The sequence below is a fragment of the Cryptomeria japonica genome, chromosome 2, assembly GCF_030272615.1.
Source record: "Cryptomeria japonica chromosome 2, Sugi_1.0, whole genome shotgun sequence".
Classification (NCBI taxonomy): domain Eukaryota; kingdom Viridiplantae; phylum Streptophyta; class Pinopsida; order Cupressales; family Cupressaceae; genus Cryptomeria; species Cryptomeria japonica.
This window is the reverse complement of record NC_081406.1, coordinates 411,689,679-411,708,989: the sequence shown is the minus strand read 5'-3', so window position 1 is coordinate 411,708,989 and position 19,311 is coordinate 411,689,679. Positions and strand designations below refer to the sequence as shown.

At 36.9% G+C, this 19,311-nt stretch overlaps 1 protein-coding gene across 2 annotated transcripts in view; it reads right to left on the bottom strand.

Moving 5' to 3' along the window:
• The window catches only part of LOC131061995 (uncharacterized), a 110,460-nt gene that overhangs the window by 63,836 nt on the left and 27,313 nt on the right, over positions 1–19,311 (bottom strand). For both annotated transcript variants that reach the window (XM_057995830.2, XM_057995829.1), the window contains exons 5-6: positions 15,857–15,948; positions 15,565–15,636 (exon numbers count right to left, since the gene is read on the bottom strand). In XM_057995830.2, coding sequence (XP_057851813.1) covers positions 15,565–15,636; positions 15,857–15,948 — 164 coding nt within the window. The remainder of the gene's footprint in view (positions 1–15,564; positions 15,637–15,856; positions 15,949–19,311) is intronic.

The following is a 19,311-nucleotide window of genomic DNA, read 5'->3' as shown; positions in this document are numbered from 1 at the left end:
TTAGTTTAGTTTGTTATTAGAAGTTGAGAAGAGTTGCAAGACTTTGTGCTCGTAGTAATTCCCATCTAAAGTGACTTGAAGATGCAACATGCTTGCAGACTTTGCGCTGCCATATGCTGTACATTGTTCTTATTTCATCATTCTGAAAGGGTAGAAAGGAATTTAGAAACTCAAGACTTTGTGCTTGTTTGCTCTTTTCCCATGCCGGAGGAGGTGACGAAAGTCTTTGTGCTTTCAGGAAACTTTATTTCCTCTCTTGGTTTTATTTTATATTGTTGCTATTATTACTTCAAAATTGTTGTTTCTTTTCTATGAAGAGGAAAGAACATAATCTTTTTTGAAACAAGAGAAAAAAGGTTGTTGTCCCACCCATATTAGATTAGATTAGTTTTAGTTAAGTGTTAGAAAAGAGGGAGCCTTCCCTAAATTAGGAGAGTTTATACTCACGTGTTGTGGTTGAAACCACAATTTTGCACATCCTCACAGGTGTACAAAATTTTCAACCAACAGCCCAAACTGAAAACATACCCAGAAGTAGACTTCTTGTCATTAACACAACCTGACCAATCTAACTCTGTAAAACCAACTAGTCTAGGTATGTGGCTTATGCTGTACAGAATGCCAAAATCAGAAGTGCTCTTCACATATATCAGCACACGCTTTGTTGCAACCCAATATTCAACTTTTGGGGCTGTCATGAAGCGAGAAATGTAGCTCACAACAAAACTAATGTCAAGTCTAGTGGTGATGAGATAAATGAGGCTACCCACTAGTTGCTTGTATAAAGTTTCATCCACCACTGGTGCATCTGATTTGGCTGATAGCTTCAACCCTTTCTCCATAGGTGTAGACACAGGTTTGCAATAGTGCATCCAAAATTTATCCAACAAACTCTTGGCATATTTGGACTGAGAAATGAACATGTGGTTATTTGTCTGCCAAACCTCTACACTGAGACAATAATGGAGAAAGTCTCGAATCTGTCATATCAAAAGCTTGCCCCAATCCTACAAGCATTTCATTGAGACGCTCAATATCACCTCTATTATTGTAAATCTGAAGTTTCTTGATCTCTAAAACAAGCTTCTATAGCAGGATAGATGGAAGCAGTTTGGAAACGGTACTAGTTCGTCCTCCACTGAACAGGCCTTCACAGCCAAAGCCTCGGATAAAAATAAAGGTAAAACTCAATCCTCCCAACAGAAAACACAAGGTCAATCTCACGAGTCTTACAAGAAAAGTGTCCAATGCAACTACTATCACAAGTTTGGCCACATGAAGAAAGATTGTGAGAAACAGTTGGCATCCAAGCAATCTCGACAAGGAGGGTCTAAGCAAAAAGTCCAAGCTGCTATGCATTCTAATCAGAAGGAGTCTTCCTTTTATGTGTTATTGGCCACATGACCATCTGATCAAGAGAACTCATCTACCTAGTACATTGACTCTAGCGCCTCTCGGCATTTCACACATCGTCGAGATTGGTTTACAATGTACACACCTTTCACTGATAAATTGATCTTTGGAGGCGATGAGTATATTGTTGTCGGCAAGGGCAATGTTCAAATTTCATTTAGATGGAGCGATTTGATCTTCCTCAATATATACTTTGTCCTAGGTATGGGGCTCAATCTCCTGTCAGTCTGTCAAATTATGCATCATTCTCCACAACTAGATGTTGTCTTTTGTTCACACTAGTGCAGCATTGTTGATAGGGAGATTCGCACTACAGTTGTTGTTGGTCTTGAGGATCATGGTCTTTTGTTGATTCTAGTGATTCTGAGGAGTATGGCTTGGCAGCCAAAAGTACTTCCATCAGCAATTTTTGGCATCGGCGATATGGGCACCTGAATATTCACTCTCTCTCTCAGTTAGTTTGGGAGGGTCTAGTTGTTGGATTACCTAAGTATCAGACTCAGAATCATGGAGTTTGCAAAGCATGTCAGGCTGGAAAGCAGCATCGTACTTCGTTTTCAAATGGTTATACTTGGAGAGAATCCAAGGTCTTGCAATTTGTTAATGCAAATATCTATGGCCCAATGAACACTCCATCAGGTCACTGAATGCGGGTATTTTTTGTTGTTTGTTGATGATTTCAGCAAGAAAATGTGGGTGTATTTTCTCAAGCACAAATCTAGCAAGAATCTTTAAATACCTTCAAGGTACAATGAATTTTGGATTATGGTATCCTAGATGTAATGATTTTACACTAACAACCTACACTGATGCAAATTGGGGAGGCTTTGTAGATGATAGGAAGAGCACGAGTGGCGGTGCTTTCTTTGTTGCTGGCTGTCTTGTCTCTTGGCTTAGCAAAAAACAAGCTTCTATTTCACTATCCACAGCTGAAGCGGAGTATATTGTAGTTGTATCTTGTTGTACTCAGGTTATCTGGATTAAACAAACTTTGCAAGATTTTAAGGTTGAGTATGCTAAACCTATTTCTGTTTTATGTGACAATACAAGTGCTATTGATATTTCAAAAAATCTTGTTTTGCACTCCTGTACTAAGCATATTCCTATTAAATATCATTATTTGTGTGAACAAGATGCTAATCAGATTGTCAAGCTGGAATGTGTGTTCAAAGGAACAAGTTGCTAATATATTTACAAAGCCATTGATATATTTACAAAGTCGTTGCCACCAGAAACCTTTGAATATCTCAGGAAGCAAACAAGAACTAGCTTTAAATCCAAAGACTTGTCCAGCTCCAGACCACTTGAGCTAGTCTATACGGATCTATATGGACCAACTAGGACAACAAGCTTGCAAGGTGAAAAGTATTTTATGCTATTAATTGATGATTTTACTCGTATGACATGGGTGACATTTTTGAAAGAAAAATCAGACCGTTGACGTGTTTTTTATGACTACGTCAAACACAGAATAAAGTTGCCTTACAGTCACTTCACTCTCTCTTGATCAAAGTGCGATTGCATGCTAAGATTGCAAGAAATTCAAACAATCGACTCCAAGGTTCCTTTATGCTACGGACGTGACTCAGTTGGCTGATGTGATTGCTGGTAATCCAAGGGCCTTACGTTTGCATCATTCTTTCACTTATTTGTTGTGGTTGGAACTCCATCATCGGATATGGCAATTCTGCGATGCTGCTGCTTTGAACGGACTAAAATGAACTGAAAATAAAGGGGAAGGGGTTCAGAAGGATCTAAATCTGTTCCTAAGGGCCATGATATCAACAGTTAATGCTTTGGTGGACAAAATCCAAACAAACCAAGCTCTGCTTCGCCAAGATAAACCACAACTCTGCAAGAACCGGTGCAATCTTCTAAGGATGTTGAAGAATTTTCATATCGAGAAAGAGCATTTGAATACCCAACACGGCACAATCCAAACGACCATTCACAATCGAACTTAGCACAAACTTGGGGGTTCAGGCTAACTTTACACTGCAACTTACAATCAGCAAGATGCAAAAACTATGAACCATGGAAATTCATCAAACATCATTACATTCTCTATTGAAATCCAAGCACTTTACCTAATAACTGAGAAAATTAAATTCTACTCTAAGCGAGGAAGGTGAAACCATGCAAGTTTTGAAAAAATAACTTAAATGGACACCATCGAAGAACAATGTTTCACTATTATTTTCTCAAAAACTTATCGCAACAATTTCATACAAAGCTCCCTCCTGTTACAAATGAGGGGGGTCACCCCTTTATATAGGCCTCAGGCCATGACTACATGCCAAACCCTAATTAGGGTTTCCCAAAAGAGTCCCCACACATGATGCAACAAGGTGGGAATCAACAATAAATGCCTCATAAAGCCCATATACAATTAATTACAATCCTGCCAAAAATGGCACCCAAAATAGCATCCATTGTGCATTAAATGTACCACCTCTTTCAAATTCGCCCAACATGTATTGAATATTCCTCCATGCAAAAATCACCCCATTATGTCATAAATTCTCCATCATTTCCACATGTGGCGGCTGCATGCAAAAGGAATCTGCCATAAATTCAACATGCAATGATCGGGTCGCCATTTGGTCAAATATTCCGATAATGAATGCGCCACCTACTGCCATACATTCAATAGATCCTCGCCATGCAAGTGGACCCCGTCGTCGTATATCCGCTCTTGCACATCTAGAATTTTTGGAGAGAGAAAATTTGATTCAAGAAGAATTTTCTTGAAGTCTCTTCAACTTTCCTTGCTTGGAGAAGGTTTTCCATCAAATTTCACCATCTCCTATTTTTTAGGAATTTTCCACAAATTAGGGTTTCAAGTCCAGGAGGGAGAGAATTCTCCTACGAATCCAAATCTATAAAAATTTTGAAATTTGGATGTGATTTGATGCCCGAGAATGGATTTTTCAATTTTTTTCTCAAGTTGAAATTTCTTATTCAGTTCATCCCTAATTCCTTCCTTGCATTAGAAATTTTCATGTTAGAGACAAATTTCCTTAGTTTTCCGGCTTGAGCATGGAATTCAAATTGCATGGTGGAATTCATCCTTGGCCATGGGAGTCTTCTAGCATCTTTTGAGCGTGAAATCGTCTTGGAGTAGAAATTCCATCATCATTATTTAAACCTTCCTTTCCTATCTTTGAACTTGGGCATTGAACTGGCTTGATGAAGGAATTCATCCTTTACACATTTTCCAAAGCCTAGGCATTTTGGTGCCCTTTCATATACATAGGCGGAATTTCAAACTGAAGGAGGAATTCATACTTCGTTTGAATTATCCATCATCCCTTGAATCTGGTGCCCTATGACCTCCTTGGGCGGATTTTTGAGTTGTCCAAGGAATTCATACATTTTACTATCTTCCATGACTTCTTGACTTTGGCGCCCTCATCCTTTGCCTAAGCGGATTTCTTCACAAGCTGTGGAACTTACTCTTTTTCAAACTTTCCTTGAACACTTCATTTTGGCACCCTCCTTCACTGCTAGGCACAATTTTCCTTAAGGCAAGGATTTTTTACATTTTTTATGCTTTCCATGGACACCCTTGTTTGGCACCATTAACCTAGCATGGGCGCAATTCCTTTATGAGGGAGGAATTCACTATTTCACATCTTTCCAAGGCGGGAGGGATTTGGCACTCCATTCCAAGCATGGGCGCTATTTGTTAGATGCCAAGGAATTTCAACATTTTCTCCATTTCCAAGGCATCTTGAGTTTAGCGCCTTCCTCCAATCTAGGGTGCTATTTCACCTTTGGCATGGAATTCACTCTTTTTTCTATCTCTCCATGCACATCTCTTTTTGGTGCCCTTCCTTGTCTCATGGCGGAATTTCTTCATAGGGGAGGAATTCATAATTTAGAGGATTTTCCTTCACTACCCCTCTTTAGCGCCCTCCCTAAGTGTTGAGCGGATTTTGGCCATGAAGGAGGAACCTTTGATTTTTATCCTTCTCCATGAATGTCATTTTGGCGCCCTTCTGAGTGCTTGGGTGGCATTTCTCTTAGGTGGAGGAATTTGATGTTTTCTACCAATTCAAGACATATATATATGAAATATAACATTTAAGTGTAAGAAAGGAAAAAGACATATTGGTTATATTTCATATATATTGACAGGATATTTGAGAGTGGTTTTAGGTCCCTAGGAATCATAATGCAAATTCTAGATTTTGGAAGATCTTTCAAATATTCAGACTTAGTGAAATTTCAGGTCATTTTCGGATCAGGATGACATTGGTGGATTGATGTGAATTTCCAAACTTGGATGATTTTGCGTGCTTTCCTCTTCTAGAATAGGAGTTACAACCTTTACCATTTTTTTTATCCAACTTGTCTACCTTCTGACTCTTCCGGATTTAGAAATGATCTTCAGGAATGTTCAGTCTTCAGCGTCTTCAGGGATGTTCAGTTTTCAATGTTTTCTTGTAAAGAACCTGCCAAAAATAGATTTTCCCAAATAGTAAGTGTTTCAAAATGTTAGGGTTTGGACAAAATAGGTCAAGAAAGCACTTGCTAAAAATAGAAACTTTCTACAAATAGTAAGTTTGATTTTTGGCAAAATGAAGACATTCCGAGACTCAGTAAAATCCTTAAAAAATAGGAACTTTCTAAAAATAGAAAGTTGCTCTGTTTTGGCTCAAATTTTACTAGGAGGTTCCTTGAGGGGTCCTGATTCTAATGATATGTTCAGTTTTTCCAAAACCCTAACAGAAACCCCTAAAATCTAGGACTAAACACAAAAACCCTAAAATTGATGAAACCCTAGACTTCACCAAATTCACTCAAACAAAAAGCAGACTTAATCAATTTGACCCCCGAACACTTGCAGAGCAAAGGGATTGACGAGATTGTTGCCAAAAGACCCCAAAAACCAAAACAAAAGACCGAGTGGACCTAAAAAGTAGGGGTCCCCATTTGCAATGGGGCGATGTGTGAAAACGTCACAACAAGGCCTTAGAAAAATTTAAATCATTTAAAGCTCTAGTTGAGAATGAAATGAATTTGAAGATTAAGCATTTGTGCTCTAACAATGGCGGTGAATTTATATCTAACGAATTTGTGAGTTTTTGTGAGCAAAATGGAATCAGGAGATAGGTTTCAGCACCCAGAACACCACAACAAAATGGTTTTGTTGAAAGGAAGAATAGAACCGTACAAGAAACGGCCCATAGCATGATGAATGAGGCCAAGATTAGTGATGCTTTTTGGAGAGAAGTTGTTCATATAGCTGTGTATATTCAAAATAGAGGTTTGTTAAGGGCCAAATATAACAAGACACCTTATGAGATGTGGAAAGGTAAACCAGCAACAGTTAAATACTTCAAAAAATTTGGTAGTCCTTGTTATATCAAAAGGGATGATGACAATATAAGTAAGTTTGATCCTAGATCAGCTGAGGGTATTTTCTTGGGTTACTCTTCTAAAAGCAAAGCTTATAGGTGTTTCAACAAAAGGTTGCATAAAATTGTTGAAAGTGTTAAGTAAAAGTTCATGAGATGACTAATACCTCTTATGAGAATGGAAATGGCAGCAACAAAGCTCAAAAGAAGGAGACAAGTAGTGTTGTTCAACCCTCTTCTTCACAACCACAAGCAAGGACAGCAAGTAATAACACTCAAAATACTCCTAAGAACTCTCAATCAGGAGCTGGAAATGCATCTTCTTCTAATACGCAAACTGGGACAGCAAGCACACATTCTAAAAATGAATCCGAAAGTGAGTAAGGTAAGACCTCTTTCAAGACTCCTCCTAAGTTTGTGCAAAGAAATCATCTTGTTGATCAAATTATACCTAAGAATAGAGCTACAGCTACTAGAAGGATTGTAAACTATTTTGAGGATGAAGATGTTTCATTACTTTCTATGTTTGAACCTAAGTGTTTTGAAGAAGCTGCTGAAGATAAACATTGGATAGCTGCTATGAAAGAGGAGCTTGAGCAGATTCAGAAAAGTGACACATGGGAGCTTGTGCCTAGACCCAAAGACAAGAATGTCATTGGCACAAAATGGGTCTACAAAAACAAACTAAATGAGGAAGGTCAAGTGGTAAGAAATAAAACACGTTTAGTATGTAAAGGATATGCTCAAATAGAAGGTGTAGATTATGATGAAACTTTTGCACCTGTAGCACGTCTAGGAGTCATTAAACTCTTTCTTGCTTTTGCCTCATATAAAGGATTCAAAGTGTTTCAAATGGACATTAAAATTGCATTTCTTAATGGTATTTGAGTGAAGAAGTCTATATTGAACAACCTGATAGATTTGTGTTGATTGACAAACTTGATTATGTTTGCAAGCTGAAAAAGGCACTATATCCCCTTAAACAGGCTCCACGAGCTTCGTATGACAAGCTGGATAAGTACTTGCAACAGCAAGGTTTCAGAAAAGGTGTTGCGGACAGCAATCTATATGTGAAGGAAGAAGGTAACAGCATTTTGGTTGTTGTTGTTTACGTGGATGATCTAATATTTGGCAGTGATTGTGTAGGTATGAGCAAATAGTTCGCTGCACACATGAAACAGGAGTTTGAAATGTCTATGTTAGGTGAGTTGTCTTACTTTTTGGGTCTTCAAATTCAACAGTTATCTGAAGGTATCTTTATCTCTCAAACAAAGTATATTAGAGAGATGTTAAAAAGATTCAAAATGGAGGATTGTAACCCAGTTAGTACACCTATGAAAACAGGATGTAAACTCAATAAAGATGATAAATCTCCTACAATCAATCAGACTTTTTACAAGTCTATGGTAGGCAGTTTATTGTATGTCGCAGGTACAAGACCTAACATTATGCAAGCAGTTGGATATGTTGCAAGATTTCAGGCCACACCTAAAGACACTCATGTGCAAGCAATGAAGAGAATCTTTAAATATCTTAAGGGTACAATGAATTTTGGATTATGGTATCCTAGATGTAATGATTTTACACTAACAACCTACACTAATGCAGATTGGGGAGGCTATGTAGATGATAGGAAGAGCACAAGTGGCGGTGCTTTCTTTGTTGGTGGCTGTCTTGTCTCTTGGCTTAGCAAAAAACAAGCTTCTATTTCACTATCCACGGCTGAAGCGGAGTTTATTGCAGTTGTATCTTGTTGTACTCAGGTTATCTGGATGAAACAAACTTTGCAAGATTTTAAGGTTGAGTATGCTAAACCTATTTCTATTTTATGTGACAATACGAGTGCTATTGATATTTTGAAAAAACATGTTTTGCACTTTCGTACTAAGCATATTCCTATTAAATATCATTATTTGCGTGAACAAGTTGCTAATCAGATTGTCAAGCTGGAATGTGTGTTCAAAGGAATAGGTTGCCGATATATTTACAAAGCCATTGCCACCAGAAACCTTTGAATATCTCAAGAAGAAACTTGGGGTGCTTTCACTCCAACATTGATTTGCAGCATGGTTTCAGGGGGAGTTTGTTATATTTTTCGCCCCATATCAGATATGTTGATTGTTCATTATAATGCAATTTTGTTCAGTCATTGATGTCAAAGGGGGAGTAATCTCAGGGGGAGCCTTTGTTGGATTTCCAGTTGTTCAATGTACTTCAGAGGGTTCGCCATCAATGAAAAACAGGGAGATTGTTGAATTTGTTTTGTCATTGATGTCACTTCGCCCTCTATATGTCAATTCCTTTACTTTTGTGTGTTTTCTCAAATGATCGATTTGTTTGGTTCAGCTAGTGAGCATGTTTTATTGGCCAGTTATGCACAGGGTGTGATCGCTGTTCCTTTTCACTTCAGCTTGTGCCAAGTGTCTGTTGGAATCCGTTTTTCTTTGACAGACAATTTTACAAAGAATGTTGGATATTCCATGTGCCAGAATATGCTCAGTTCTGATTTCTGTGGCAGCATTTTCAGATCAGTTATTTTGGCTCTGCGATTTCCTCAGTGATTAAGTGTCGCTTCTAAGTACTGATGTAGTATTTTTGCATGGTTGATTTTATCCTTCTATGACAGCGACTCTAATATTTTTATGTGCCGTTGTGAGCTGTCTTTTACTTATGTGGCGGCATCTGCGATTCAGTTGGTGTATCGGACTGTAGCATTTCTCTTCAGTTTTATATGTGCCGTATTGTTTATAAAAACATGGCTTTCAGATATTTGAAGGTTTGTTGTCAGTCAGTATGAAAAGCGTTTGGATGCTTCTGATAAGTAACGGCATTGCATTCTTTTGAGACGTATTTATTCACTTTGCATTAGGAATTTGAAACGCATGGGAGTGTTGTTCAGTCTGTGTCAGAGACGTTTTTTTGTATTGAAGTTTCTTTGATATGGAGACAAACAAAAAAGGTGTTGTGATTGTGTGTTCAATATGTGAAAAATGTGGTGATAGTATTCTGTGTAAAATGCAGGGAATCATAATGATTTGGGTGTGATGTTGTTTCTGTGCATGTCTGCCATTTTCTTGTCTGGTGGAAGTATAGGTACGTGTATGAAGAACTGAAGTTTCTTTGAAGCAGTAAAAAAATCGTGGTGGTTTATACAGTGCGAGATTCTTTTGAGGAAAAAGATTATCATGATTGAATGTATCGGATTGGTTGAAGTGAAAAAAAATTGAAATGTGTTTTGGGTGGTGAAAATAATAGGGCTGGAGATGTTATAGCGTGACTGAATTTTTTTTTGAAAAAGTGGCTCTATGAGAGCTTAGAGTTTGTGCAGAAACAAGTTTTTTTTTTAAAATCTGAAGATCACCACCACATCTGTCCTATTCATCTGAAAGGGTATTGCAGCGATTACAATGGAGACCATATATACCAAGCAGTGTTGATTGAGTTGTATGAAGAAAAAATACAGACAGTCTATTTTCTACAAAATCTGTTTTGGGTGGTGAAAATAATAGGGCTGGAGATGTTATAGCGTGACCGAAATTTTTTTTTGAAAAAGTGGCTCTATGAGAGCTTAGAGTTTGTGCAGAAATAAGTTTTTTTTTTAAATCTGAAGATCACCACCACATCTGTCCTAATCGTCTGAAAGGGTATTGCAGCGATTACAATGGAGACCATATATACCAAGCAGTGTTGATTGAGTTGTATGAAGAAAAATTACAGACGGTCTATTTTCTACAAAATCTGTTTTGCCAGTTGCAGATAAGTTTGGAAGCAGATAACCTGTCTGTATCTGCCGTATCTTTTTGTCTAAAAATAAGTTGCTATGATATGTAATACGAGAGTTTTATGCACAGCTGCATAAAACTGTGAGCCTTCAGTTGTAATTCTCTAAAACTCTGAAACTGATTCTTAATGTGTTGGTGCACAGTCTGAGGTAGGAGCCTCTTTTAGTCTTGAGTTGGTGCTCATACAACAGTTGGAGCTCTTTTTGTAAAACAGGATTGGAGCCCCTTTAATTTTAATGAAGTCAATTGTGCCGTGGTTTTTTACCCGAAAGGGTTTTCCACGTGATAAAATTTGTGGCTCTTTCTGGTTTTTAGTTTTTATGCTGGTTACATCATCTAAAGTACTGATTCACCCCCCTTACTTCAACCTTAATTTGTTCTTCAACCTTTACTTATTCCACTCTATAAGACTTCCAAAAGGCAAAAAGCCTTTTACAATTTCTGCATCATATCTTTCTCTATAACGGTATAACATCTTCCTTTATATCTGCATTAATTCCTTTTTGATATCTGTGTATGGTCCTCTCCTATATCAGCAATCTCCTTTTTTCTTCTGCAGCAAAATATCTGAATTATATATATATATACAATGATCTTTTAATTCGAATACAGATCTGTGGATGTAGATATGATATATATATCTTCAATCCTCACACACACTACTCATTCCACACATAGGCTCCATCTACTGATTATTTAATTCTGAAATACTTTGATTATAAATTCTTCTACTGAACTCTTTCAACAGTCTGCATTAAGGTTATCTTAATTTCTGTTGTGTCCTCAGTGCTGATTCTTCATTGAAACAATTCCTCTTTATAATTCTGACTATAACCTCAATAACTGATTCATCATTTGTAGACTTTCTGTTCCTTTTATTGATATATATGTATATATATATCAAACCAGTAGATCAGATAATGATGGCATCCACCCGTTCTGAAGGTATTATCTATATATATCTCTACACACCTTTATTTGGACTTCCTTGTGATGAATATACCTATGTATGCAATCTATCGCACACCACAAAGTGTCAGTAGCTTCTTATATTTCCAGCATTCTCTTCTTCTACACACAACACACCTTTCACTCTACTACCATATACCACAATTTTCAACTTCTATATATATAACTTCTCATTTTCTTAGAGTCATTTCGTTTCATCAAGTAGACATAACTCTTTGGACAAGTCATATCTCTTCATATTAATAATTGTATTTCTTATTACTATCAAAACACACCATTCTTAAAGTTGACCACATCACTTTATGAGTCGGCTTATACTTATTAAATATGAATCGACTTGTATTAACTAATTGCAACATTTAATTTTAATCGTCGACTTTTCTACACAACAAACTACATGTCTTTGTTGTTACTTGCTGCTTATTACTTACTTCAATCGCTGCACTCTTTTATCGGACATCTCCTTAATACGAAGTATTGTGGTGCTATATGCTTCAATCACTATAATGATTTGCTTATTTTCAACAACATATGGATGCGTTCCTTTAAGTGAAAAGTCTTTTACTGTGACGGAAAGATAGGTTCTTGCTTTATCAATCATATTGTATTGTTTTCCAAAACTACCTTTTGGTCTTCAGCGCTACATAGTAATATCACTACTTAATACATAGTGTCATTCTTTGTCTCCAACCGCTGCCTTGTGAAGGTTAGTTGACCACATTATATGCTGACGTTGGATGTTCAAACACGAGTTGTCTATCATATTTTCAAGGTACGTGAATATGCCCAGCATGTTAAGATCGCCACATTCTGTATACAAGGATCACAGCTTATTTTGGTTGATGTAATCTGCGTGTTTAATAAGTCGACCAGTATTAACCAAAGTCGACAATAACCATTTATATATGCTTTTCTTAAGTCGCTGCTCATTATACTCTCATACAATTGCTGTTTATAAATAAGCATCTTATAAACCATAATCAAGTCGTCATATACTTCAAGTCTCTACCTTGATTAATAAATGTTTGCTTCTTCTTTAACTACCAATTGTGGCTTTCTAATTAATCACAAATAGTATATGAAATCTAATATATTTATTAACGGGTGTATCATTCTGCATAATGATGTCTTCTTACAGCTGTCTGTAACCATTCCTTGTAGATAGTCAGTGCATTATAGTCACTTCCTCCCTGATGCTGAAATCACTTCCTTATTGCCTGTAGCAGCCGATATGAATAGATTGGCAAGCATAATCTTTGTCATGATCATTCCCATTAACTACCAGTTATACTAATACTCATAGAAGCATTATTATTTAAATTATCCTTTCAATTGACTTCTGAATTATCTGTATGAGATGTCTTATATGTATTTTCTGATCTGTCTTTGATTACTGACAAGTAATTGTACTGTTCTTCATTTGTTACTGTTTATGCAAATATAATGGTCACTGTTGTATATTACTGTATTCATCTTTGCTGATGTAAGGAGCAGATGAATCGCTGCCAATCATATAGATCTGAAACTCTGTAAGGGTCTGAATGTATATTCTATCAAACAAGGACTGTATGCATATCTGAATGTATAAACAATCTATTTTATGCTTAGACTGAAACTGTATATACATCTGAATGTATGAACTTAGACCGTAATAAGCATAGTAAATCTTAACAACATATCAATAGGTTCAGCAGTCTTCATGATTTAGCAAATCCTTTTGACATCAATGACAATATTTAACATCTTACCTTTGACATCAATGACAACTATTCCAACACCTTTTCCACCTCCTATGATTGGATTCCTTAGCATAGTGATCCACCATGATAGAGGGTTGGGGTACATTTACAATAGGGTGTCCCAGATATCCTTCCCTTCTAAACCCAAGGGCAGCACTCCTTTCTGGGACCCCCGGTCAGCACCATGAGGTGGCATACTTAGAAGAGGATCCCAATGCTGTTTCCCCTCCTTGTATTCCCTTATTCCCCAATCATGGTTGATAGCACTTAAACAAACATAGAGAGATTACACGTAATCGCATATATTCAGTATATCAAAGATTTTATAATAACATCATGTTCTAGATTGCATATACTACTATAGCTATCTTAAATACATCTATCTAAAGAATGCCAAGAGATATCAATTGGAACTATTATATTTACCTTAAATTTATTATTTTTTACTTCAAATTATATATCTAACTAAAACTTATTATTTTGATAAGGGTGTATTTTATTTTATATGGTTATTTTGATAATATTTTGACATTTGAATGGTTGTCAAATTTAAGGTAAAAGGTAAAAGTTAAACATTAACATGCTCATGCCATCGCACTCCAACTCTTGCTGTCATTGTAGAATGCCTCTCCGCATTATTTATTCATAAGTGAGTAATTATGAATAGATTCATTATGTTACAGGAGGCATTGCAGTAATACTATTAATCCCCTTGTATGTCGAACCTGGCTGTTTATTCTCTGATCTGATCTGAGTTTCTTCCTAAATAGCACTGCTGCTAAATGCTGTTCTGATTTTCCATCTCATTCTATTCCTCTAATATATCCTCTCTCATGCCTTTTCATCCCCAAAGGAGGTGACTTATCACAAGGAGTCGGCACTCTTATACTTTAATTAAACACATTAGCAATAACCCTTATGTTGGTTGAGTTGGCCTTCATACCATTATTATTTTAATTCCTTGAAACAACAACTCACTAATGAAGTCGGCCTTAGCGCTGCATTTTGTGATTTATTAATATCTCCCTTTGGTCGACCCTCTTAAGGTAATTGCTGCAAGTTTGTTTTTCTGGGTCAACCTAAAAAAGGTTAACATTATCATCTTTATTTCTAAAATTTAAAAATTATTTTTACATTTCACTGGTCCGCCTTACCACAAATTAGCCTGATTTATCTTCATATGGAGTCGGCCCTTTGTGAAAATTCGCTGCTTAGGAATTATTGACATTTACCCTAGTCGGCCTTTTCTAGGTTAGTATTCACTCAGTTTGCAATTTATTATTGTTGCAATCTGGTTAGGGGCATGACAAATAGATGCTATAGAATTGGGAGCACCTCAAACTTTCCCCCGTTCATGAAGCTTTGGAGATTCAAAACAGGCCTGTTGATAGAATGCTCATCAAGTGGGTCCCACTTTCAGATGATTGCAATGAAGCCTCATGAGGTGATGTGGAAGTTTCAGGTGTTAGTTGCATGATCAAGAATTTTGATGTTAAGATTATCAAGGCAGTTGTATGGGGGAGAAACAATGAAGCAGAGGCACAAACTTTAGCCATGGGTCTATCATTGGCAGTTCAGTGTGGGATATTGCATCTAATGATGGAGGGAAACCCCATAATTATTATTAATGCAATAAAAAACAAGAGTAGCACAAAGAGGGAGAGTTGATAATATACTAAAGGAAGCTTGGATCTTAAAGGAATTATTGGTCGTTTATTCATGCGATCGTTGCTACAAAGAGGCCAACTCAGTAGCAGACCAACTTCCCAATTTCACCATTGATAAACCAAAGAAAAAAATTATTTTAAATGATATGAATATGTTGAAAACCTTTTCAGTGAGTCGGAATGAGTAGTGGTGGCAAATTTACTCTCGCACATATCTTCCTGCAGGTGATATAATAAAATCACTAGTGCTATTTATTAGTGTATGCCCATAGTCTGTATTGGCCATTGGCAGGAATGATGTCATATTCAGAATTATACAGAGTTCTGCATTGCATCTATGGTTTTTATATTTTATATATTCTAATATAATGGGAGTGGACCCCACCCCACATATATATAGAAAACAGATACATATGCGTATGTAGATATCAATTTTAGAAATCAACACTGAAATTAGAAACACGCCCAATTTTGACAATGCACCTCTGCCATGGTTACCTCCATGGTGGCAAGTGAGCCCTCTTTAGAGCTAGACCACATAACATGTGAATGAAATGCCTATAATATATATAATGTTGAAAAAAAGAACAACAGCTGAATTTATCAGGTAGCTCAAATGCCTAAAACTCACAGTGACTTTAGTAGGCTTTTTTGTTTGTTCATTGATTTGCTCAAGCAATGATATGAGCCTCTCTTCAGACACCTGTGAAGAAAAGTGTCACAGATGAGTAGCATCCAACATGATATAAGACCGATAACAAACTTACTAGTGACCATGCAAAAATAAATAAAAGACAGATGTAACAAGTCAAAAAACTTCATATCACCCTTGAAATGACAATAGCTGCATGAAGTTCCAATGTTCTAATATACAGGTGTTCTTTAAATAATGAAAGTTTCATGAGATCATTCTTATGTTTTACCTTTTCAGTGATCTGACCCATTCGGAAATGAGACAACAAGAAATCTTCAACTCCTCTGGCTTTCTCAGGTTTAACTAAAGCAATCCTGGCAACTAAATATATGGCCAAGGGTAAGCCAGGATAGTAAACATGCCAAATCAATAGAAATAAAAGACTATATTAACCACAAACTGACAGGATATAGTTATAAATGATACTTATAAAAGAACCACTTAAAGACACAGCACAACAAACAAAGAACTTAGATCTACTATGTGCCTAATAAAACAAGAGATGTGAAATGGTCAAGCAACATCAATCATACCCTCAATTCAATGATATGACACATCTTTTAATACACGAAATTGTCCATCTTTAAAAACCCCGAAGAATAAGTAAGATGGTTGAGAAGTGAGAACCAATCGCAAAGGTCTAACCAATCTAAAAACAACATGCAAAAAAAAAGCCCTTTAATCATTGATTAATAAAGATCTAAGTCAATTCTATAGAATCTACAATCAAGGATATGGGTATCTTTTGATAAAACAACAGAGAAATATGTCCTGCCATCTTATAGGTGCTTTGAGCAAGGAAGCAGACTATGCACTCAGAAAATTTAATCCTAAAACTAGGTAGCTTAAACACAAAAACTTCAATCAAAACAATAACTTCTAGATGTGCTAATGTACATACACATACACCTGAAACTATAAACAACAAATACATAGTATGGAAGCTGTGGTCTCATGAATTTTATCATTCAGCATTTTCAATTCAACATAGTAATAAATATAAAATAATAAACAAATTAGTTGGTAAAAACTGAAAAACTTGAGATGATTGACAAGTGGCAGGGAAAAAGCCTAAGCTGGTGAGGCAATTTCTAGCCCCCCACACTTTTCACCCACTCAAATCTGCAATCCTAAAAAGCAGGGGCTGCTATTTTTCAGGAAAAGATTCCAATTAATCCTGTAGCAATTTTTTTTTTTGCTTTGTGAGACATCCTGCTCCTAAAAAATAGGTCCTGAAGCCTCCCCATGAGACCCCAACCTTAGCTACATTGTGCAAGCTCACAGCTCAACTGCACAAGTTATTAGCTGTGTTGGGCAAGTTGTTAAGCATGTTGCACAAAGGCACTGCACTCCACAAGTCAACTGCTGCACTGTGCAAGGCTACAGTCATAACGTGTAAGTCAAATGTCCTGCTGCAGTCATGTTGTGCAAGACAGCATACATTCCAGAAGTGGTGCAAGAGAATTATATGCAATGATATATCCATTGCAATAGGTTACGATGCCACCAAAACAGCTTTTGATAGACTGAATAAGGGGCAACTGATATAATTTTTTACTTGCTTAGGGAGTCATTATTTTGTTATTTATTTTGTAGTGTAAATGGTATTCTGTTTTGATTTGTTATTGTAACAATATGCCACCGCTTATATCTATAATGTGATAATGGAAGAGGGAAAGTAGGACAATACTTTCGTAGTATAGGTGGCATTCTACTTTGATTTGTTGTTGTAACAATATGCCACTGCTAGTACCTGTTGGTGTACGTTTTATCATCTACCAAACATTAGAATAAGATATCCAAAGGTATTCTATCCTCTCCTGAAAAATCACTGCTGATTCCAATGTCTATATGTGCGAACAAGCGACTTTAGTGGGATAGCTACTTGGGTAGTGTATGCTGAAAATCTCAAGGGGGACTTACATTTACGAATGTCTTTCAAGCTTCTGGACTTGGATGGATTTATCAATTTTAGGCTCTCTCTTTTTTTTTTGGATTTTCAGGGATTTAGACTTTCAAAAAGGGGAAAAGGGGATAGAGTTAAGAAAGCTGATCTAAACCTATGAATTCTGGAGACGGTATTAACCAAGTGTTCTCGGGAAACCGCACTTTGCTTCGCCACACCAAGGACAACTACACAAAGCGGGTGCAATCTTCAATGGGTTGTGCTTATGATCGAAGCTTTGGCATACACAGGGGATAGGCTCAAAATCATCCGTTCACCAAAAGTATGAGCGGAGATACACCGTTAATTAATACTTATCAAATCCTTCATTCAACTCTAACAACTTTGAAAGCAAATCTAAATTAACTTCTAATTAATGTGTTGAGGAAATTGAAACCATGCTAATCACTCAAATAAAAGAGATTACAAAGCTTTAAAAGAAAGCGCACATGCAATGTATTATTTGAAAAAATGACCTTCACGCAACAATATATCAAAAACCTCACATTCTCCAAATGAGAGGAGGTAGCCTTATATAGTTTTTCAGAAAACAATGAACGGCCGAGATCAAACAGTGATCAAGGGCCCAAATTGAAAGCTACAAACCCTAATTAGGGTTTCTCAAAACTCTATCAGTTCAGACAAACAAAAGATTGACATGAGGCACAGATGCTATTATCACTGAGGTGAGTGTCCAGTTTCCTTTTTTGCAGATTCAATGTATCTAGACACAATGAGTCGAACCTCTTCCATACTGACACTTGGCAAGTTACTAATCTGGATGTCAACGACGTCCACATGATTAGTACACGTGGCGAGGATGCACTCCCACTCAACTACCTGGGCGAGAAAGTTTTCGTCAATGAGGAGAAAACTCGCGATTATTGAGAGATCCCCTTTATCAATCATCCCTGGGACTTTGAAAAAGTTCGACTGAATTCTGGCTCTCAAGTTCTTGGCCTACAGGTGTTTTTCTCGCATGCCCTCTCTTTGCCAAATTTATGATGCCACATGAAACACTTTACTTAAAATTTCTCTAACATTCTTCTCAATCTCAAAATACTTAGTCTCAGATTTCTTCAGGACCTCAATCTTGGTGACCAAAGCACAATACCAAGTGTTAAAATCATACTTATCCCCAGCCTGGATGACACCTGCATCTATCAAGTCTTGCTTTGACAGACCTCAGATAATCCTCAATTGTGGAAGCATTTCATCTTGGATTTCTTCAATATCCTCCCAATTTGCAGCCAAGTCCTGAATTCTGCTGACTAATGAAGAAGCCGACTCGTGCTGATACCAAATTTTCCACAAGTATGTCAGCCCGTGCCAAAGCATCTGAGGTCCATTCCTTAACTTGCCCGAATGTGCCTTTCATGTCTTCATAATCTTTCATCGACTCTTGCGGAAGAGGTTGCGGAGGGGTAACTGGTATCTCATGATTAAGTGGCTTATAGTTAGATGGAGAACATATTTTCTCCATTGTTGATTCTCTTCCTCAACCTTAATTCTTTTCTCCTTTTCCTTGGCTAGTCTTGCCTTGAGGGCGTTGCAAGAATCATCAAAATATTGGATCTCTTGAGCCTGAGTAGGCTTACCCAAGTCTACTGTAGTGATCTTATAATCTTCTGGAGCAACATCACTCTAGGTCTTTCCTCCCTTCGGTACAGCTATTTGAACCGTTCTAAACCCTGCACTATCCCTCTAAATCAAAGAGAATTTTCTAGCTAGCTTAGGTG